At 30.8% G+C, this 6,246-nt stretch overlaps 1 protein-coding gene across 1 annotated transcript in view; it reads left to right on the plus strand.

Moving 5' to 3' along the window:
• The window catches only part of LOC105456044 (probable GDP-L-fucose synthase), a 5,805-nt gene extending 4,370 nt beyond the window's left edge, over positions 1-1,435 (plus strand). Inside the window, exons 4-5 of the mRNA XM_011699817.1 lie at positions 533-673; positions 1,020-1,435. Coding sequence (XP_011698119.1) covers positions 533-673; positions 1,020-1,255 — 377 coding nt within the window. The 3' untranslated portion in view covers positions 1,256-1,435. The remainder of the gene's footprint in view (positions 1-532; positions 674-1,019) is intronic.
• Positions 1,436-6,246: the final 4,811 nt, after the last annotated feature.

Consider the following 6,246-nt stretch of genomic DNA (forward strand, 5'->3'; position numbering starts at 1 on the left):
AAAATTGGGGGTTCCATTTAAAAAATTCAAAGTGACCTTGTCCTGACCTTGACGATGCCACTCAGGGTCAAACCAATGTTATCATCTTATGTCCCCCTCGAAACCCTACAACTTTTGTCTGAAACATTTTTTCCTAGTGTGTTTATTTTTCGAGATATTTGAAAATTTCAGGTTAAAAAAATCACCCTGTATATATTTTAATTTAATTAGATTGAAAAACTGCATTTTCTATCTAGAATTTTAAATTAGAATTTTAAAAAAATTTTAAATTAGTATTTACGATATACTTTTTTAAATCATCGATAAACTTTTTAAAACTGAACTTATTTTTAGATTGAATGGCATAGAAAATGTAATCATGCAATTCCTATAAATAAATACGAATGTATTGGGCATTGAAATGGATTCAGATTTTCAGAAGTATGCCTTCGCGAATGTTAAAATAAATTTAAAAAAAATCTATTTCAATCAATTTTCGTTTACTGGGACCGTTTATTTAAATTTATTTATTCAAACTAGTACTTTTAATTAGGTGGAAACACAGAGGACAAGGTGTTTACTGTATTGGGCTCTGGTAAACCTTTGAGGCAATTCATCTACAGCATGGACTTAGCAAAATTAATAATTTGGGCGCTGCGTGAATACGATTCTGTGGAACCAATCATACTGTCAGGTAATTGTCTATTAGGGATACAGTATTATTTTCCTAGAATTTTCCGGTAAATATCATTTGTCCGTAACTTTACTGCTTTCATTATTAAACAATGTTGCAATATTGCAGTTATCAGTGTTGCATAACTTTATCGCAGAAATTGTGAAAGAAAAATAATGAAACAATAATGAAGAACTCATTGCGTAAAAATTTTTTGCTAAAATTATATTCAGAATGTTGGCAAATTTAATTTAAATCTTGCATATCTCTCTTTGACTCTCAATGCCCTTTGATTCATTATTGCTTTAAATTGAAGAAGAGTCTGATGTAATATTTATGTTACTTAGAAAAATGATACACTTTTCAGTGGACGAAACGCAGGAGAAGTCGATAGCACAGGTGGCGGAGACGCTGGCGCGAGCTTTCGACTTCAAGGGCCGGATAGCGTACGACACATCGGCAGCGGATGGACAGTACAAGAAAACGGCGAGCAACGCAAAGTTACGAAAGTACTTGCCTGACTTTGAGTTCACGCCTTTCGAGCGAGCGATCAAAGACACTGTTGATTGGTATATAAAAAGCTACGATCAAGCGAGGAATTGAAGTAGTGGGAGTTGTAAGAGAGTTTTCATTAATTTTATACCTCAAAAAACTTTATATAAAGTTTTACACCTCAAGATATACTCCAATTACAGGTTCATTGTAATTCGAACATGATACTGAACAACGATTATTTGTTAATTACTTATGAATAATAAGACTGAAAAGTTGTTGACGGATGGCTATGAATCGCACAGTTATATTCCCATTATATTCCTAAAAAAAAAAACCTATTTTCGAAGTAAATTTCGTCTTTGCAAAAAAAACGTTGCATTTGTCGTTCCCGGGAGGAGGAGCGAGCTCAAAGCGTTTTGCTAACTTTTACACAGACGAGCTCGACCGAGGTTCTCTAAAATCCACAGTTAATTCCGGGGTGAGTATATATATTTTCAAACTGTTAAACAAACATTCGAGGATACGCGGATATTTTTATTGATCTGGAAAGTTACCTACCGAATGCGCATACTAAACATAGATTCAGGCAAACACCTGGCGCGGCGGCGCATTTATTTTCGCTCGTTCGCGGCACTCCCGAGGTATATTTTAGGTCAGCTTGCGCATAAATTTTGGCCGATAGATCGCTTTATGATGCGTATTGACCGCCGCGACGTGAAATGTAAACGTAATTTCGCGAATGTATCTTAAGTAAGAAGTTGCTTTATCGATTTGAATTTGAAATCGGTAGAATCAAGAATCTTCTTCTTTAATCCTTTAACGTGTTTGATGTACGAACGAACGTTATATGTAGGGGAGAGTTGCCGAATGGCGTACCGATCGCCTAAATCGCACCTCATCGATACTTTATATTATTATTTAATATGATTAACATTTAACGACAAAAATATTTTATTAATTATGTTTTATATTTTTATAATTAAATGTTTTATAATTTTCATAAATTAATATTTTTACAATTTAATTTCAAATTTATTATATTAAATAATATAAAATTAAAATCAATCTCGCTCGTAAAACAATATAATAAATGTGTCAAACAGACCAAAGACAAGGAATAATATAGGTGTACACGCAACGATAATTAATATAGTATCACTCATGATTATGATATGATTATTCACTAGCCATGTTCAACAGTTGATGTTTTATAGCTATAAAACATTGATTATTGAACATCACTGGTAAATTGTCATATCATAATCATGAAATATAATATTACATTAGTCAAATAATTCAAACGACTTGGGATTTTCATGACACGAATGAAGTTTTGAAAAATGACATGCCATATTTGAAATTTTTGAAAGCTCGGCCGATTTATCTTAATAACTATTTATTAAATTATATTATTTTTTATTCCGGACGATTTTGTTTTAACGATTTTAATATATGACTCTATTTTTTGTGTATTAATTGATGGTTAACATTAACATTAACATAACATTATTAATTATTTATTTATCATTGTATATCACTTTACCGACCATACAGTTCACAGGTGTATTTTAGCACATATGATTCTAAGTTATTAAGTTTGCGGTTGAGAAAGACTTACAATTAGTAAGATTGAAACTAGTTTCGCTATATTATTAGTAATGAGGAAATACGGTTGACTTTGTACATCTATTATTGCTCGTCTGTTTAATATATTAATAATATATTAATAAAGCATTGATGAAATAATTCATTCGGCAACCCTTTATTTTGTTATAGCTGTTTGTTATTTTAAAAATTATATGAATTAAAATATTCTAGCAGATTTTTCAAGTCAAAACTTTCCTTGTAATGTGAAAAAAATGATTTCTCCTCAAATTAAAATGTAAGGTTTGCAAGAACCGTCCGATAATTTCAACTGCTCTTTAGCGAATGTTTAATTCAAGATTTAATTAATTCTTTAATTAGTAAAAATGTCCGAAATTGGAACGTCGCATGGATGATATAAAGACATTAGCTTTTTAACTAACGAAGATCCAGATGTCCCGTTTTTTTTTTTTTTTTTTTTTTAATTAATCGTATAATCTCGAATTGGAAAGCCGGACAAAGGACGATGTCCGTCCGTTCGTAAATTACAGTCTCGCCGAAACGTTCGTTTTTCCCATTATAAAGTACTGCAAGTCCCGCCGCGCGGTTAATACAGAGATAAAGAGAAGAGAATTTTAATTAGTCGTCGTCACAGTACAATCAATGTGTCCGCGGATCTCGAGAACAATGGATCAGGAAATGAAAGATCGGTCGGTTCGATTGAAAAAAAAAAAAAAGAAAAAACAGGGTCACGATAATTTTCGCAATAGTAAGCCTGACCGCCATGTCGCGTGCCTGATCGATCGATTGGCAGACGAAGATAACTACACGCGCGTGTCTTTATCGAGATACATACGTCTCTCCAACCCGCGACTTTTCACCCCGGCGACGGGTCGTTCCCCTCTCCCCTTCCCCCCAGAGAGAAATGAATCACCGCTTTTCCGCGAAATGTTCCCTTAAACGTGCCGCTAGAGATGTATATAGAAAAAAAACCAAATTGTTTTTTTTTTTCATAAAATACGTTTTTTTTTTTAAACATAAGTCTTGTTTTTTTCTCAAAATTTTGTTTTTTTAGCTATCTATTTAATATATATATTTGCTTAATATAAGTTAATTTTTTATGATTTTTTTTATTTTATAGATAGTAGATTTAAATTATCATCATTTTAAACTTTACGCAGAACGAGAAAGCCAATATATTGATTCTGAAACGCATTTTGAAGCAAAGAACTGAATAATTATAATAAATTCTACTTAAAAGGAAAAGCTGTTTAGAAAAAGAATTAAAAAGATTCTCCTTTTGTAAAAGTTAAATGTAGATCGCATTAAAATTAATTATATAATTATGTAATTACTATTTACAATTAATTGTGCTATCGGAATTAGAAAAAAAAAACAAATTTGTAGTTTTTCAATGAAATAAAACACGTTTTTTCTAATGTTTTTTCTGTTGGAAAAAAAACGTATTTTTTACATCTCTTCGTGCCGCTATTCGTATGTGCGACGTGCAAGACGACTCTCTCTCTCTCTCTCTCTCTCTCTCTCTCTCTGTTACCAAGATCGAATCGCGATCGATCGAGCGAGTGTGAATGTAATTGACCTTATGTGGATGTAATCGGATTATACCGGTCCGTTCGTAGACCCCGCGCGTTTCTCGATTAAATTATAATCAATTCTTCGGTGAAAATTTAACGCCCGCGTCGCTATATTTTCTTTATGCAGCTCATTCATTTTTAGCATCTTGTACAGTTACACGTTGAACTTAATTGAATTGAATTGGCTGGAATTGAAAAATTATTGTGAACATAAAATAGAACGAATGCACGAACGAAAAGTGAAACTTTGTAATCTTTTCGCAATCGGATTAAATAAAATTGCAATGCACATTGTAAAATTATTGTACGGATATTTTAACCCGTGCTATACGGACGCGTAAAACGCTTTACAATGCTTACTTTATAGTCAATCGTCAATTATAATAATTCAGATTTTGATGAATTGTATTAATATATTTATTTATTTCTTTAATTTTTACAAGATTTTGGATAATGCTAACTCAGAAAAGAATTTTTCATATAAGAATGTATATAAATATATATATATATATATATATATATATATATAAATCAAAGATACCGAAGTAAACAGCCAATTCATAATAAATAAATATATATAATTACAAAATATATCCATATATATTATTATATATGTTATATATATATTTCTTTCTTTTGTAAAATTTCTGTTCGCAGAAAAAATATAATACAAGAAAAGTAATAATAATAATGGCAAGGCATAAAAAATAGTTTAAAAAAATAATTTTTACATTGTTCCTTTTACAAAAAGTAAAATTTGATGAAATGAGAAAAAATTACTCGTATGCATATAATCGCGGTATATATATTTTCAATTATATATGATTATGGACCGAACGAATTTTTTTTCTTGTAAACTTGATTTTTTGTAAAAAAGAAGCAATGCGAAAATTATTTTTTAACTTATTTGTTATGTCTTCTCATTATTATTATTTTTTTTCTTTTACTAAACAAAAATTTATTTATAAACAAATAAATCAGTGTATTAATTTAAAAAGAAAGAAAAACGGACGTATGTATGTATGAGCATATTTTGTACATAATTATATATTCTCATCACGGAGAGAATTTCCTTTTAAAATTTACCCTGAAAATCATATTAATCGTGAGACAATATAAGTAGTATTTCGGCAAATTTTACTGTGCACTACAACAAATTTGCTGTAAAAAAATAAAATGAAAATCGTCGAATTGCGTCATAAAATTCGTCGAAATACTATTATTGTCGTATGATTAACATAATTTTCAGGGTAAATTTTAAAATAAAATTCTCTCCGTGTGCATATAAAACATTTTTTCTCGGAAGTGTTAAAATAATGATTCTTTTTTACGAAATCCGTATATACGGATGACATTCATAACTACTCTTTAAATAACCATATATTAATAGATGTATCCTACGCGCGATTATTCGTTGATAAATCTAAATATAATTATTAATGAGTTTGACGATTTTAAAGGAAGATGAATCGTCCGTATAAGTTACGCACGTGCGATAAGATAGTGAGAGAATGTCGAAACGAAATTTCTCTGCTTATCCTCGCCTCCACGCGTCTCCGTTACGGGTTGCGTGCGATTATACCTATGCGTAATCGCGTTCTTATATATGCGTGAGCGCGATATCTGAGCGGATCGTTTCGTAGAAGAAATCTATAGCTGTATACTTTCTTTAAACAAAAACTGGAAAAAGAATCGCGTTACACGGAAAACACGCGATACGCTTAAAAGTAAATGAATTATTTAAACTGCCGATCGATGCCAGGGTTGGGAAAGTTACTTTGTATAAGTAACTGTAACAGTTTTTGTCTCTCAAAAAGTAACTAATTGTAAGTAGTTAGTTACTCGAAAAGTAACGAATTACTTTTCAGTTACTTTTAATAGAGCGACATTAGCATTATAAAAAAAAGATTTGCATTCACA

The sequence above is a fragment of the Wasmannia auropunctata genome, unplaced genomic scaffold, assembly GCF_000956235.1.
Source record: "Wasmannia auropunctata unplaced genomic scaffold, wasmannia.A_1.0 LD335797.1, whole genome shotgun sequence".
Lineage (NCBI taxonomy): Eukaryota > Metazoa > Arthropoda > Insecta > Hymenoptera > Formicidae > Wasmannia > Wasmannia auropunctata.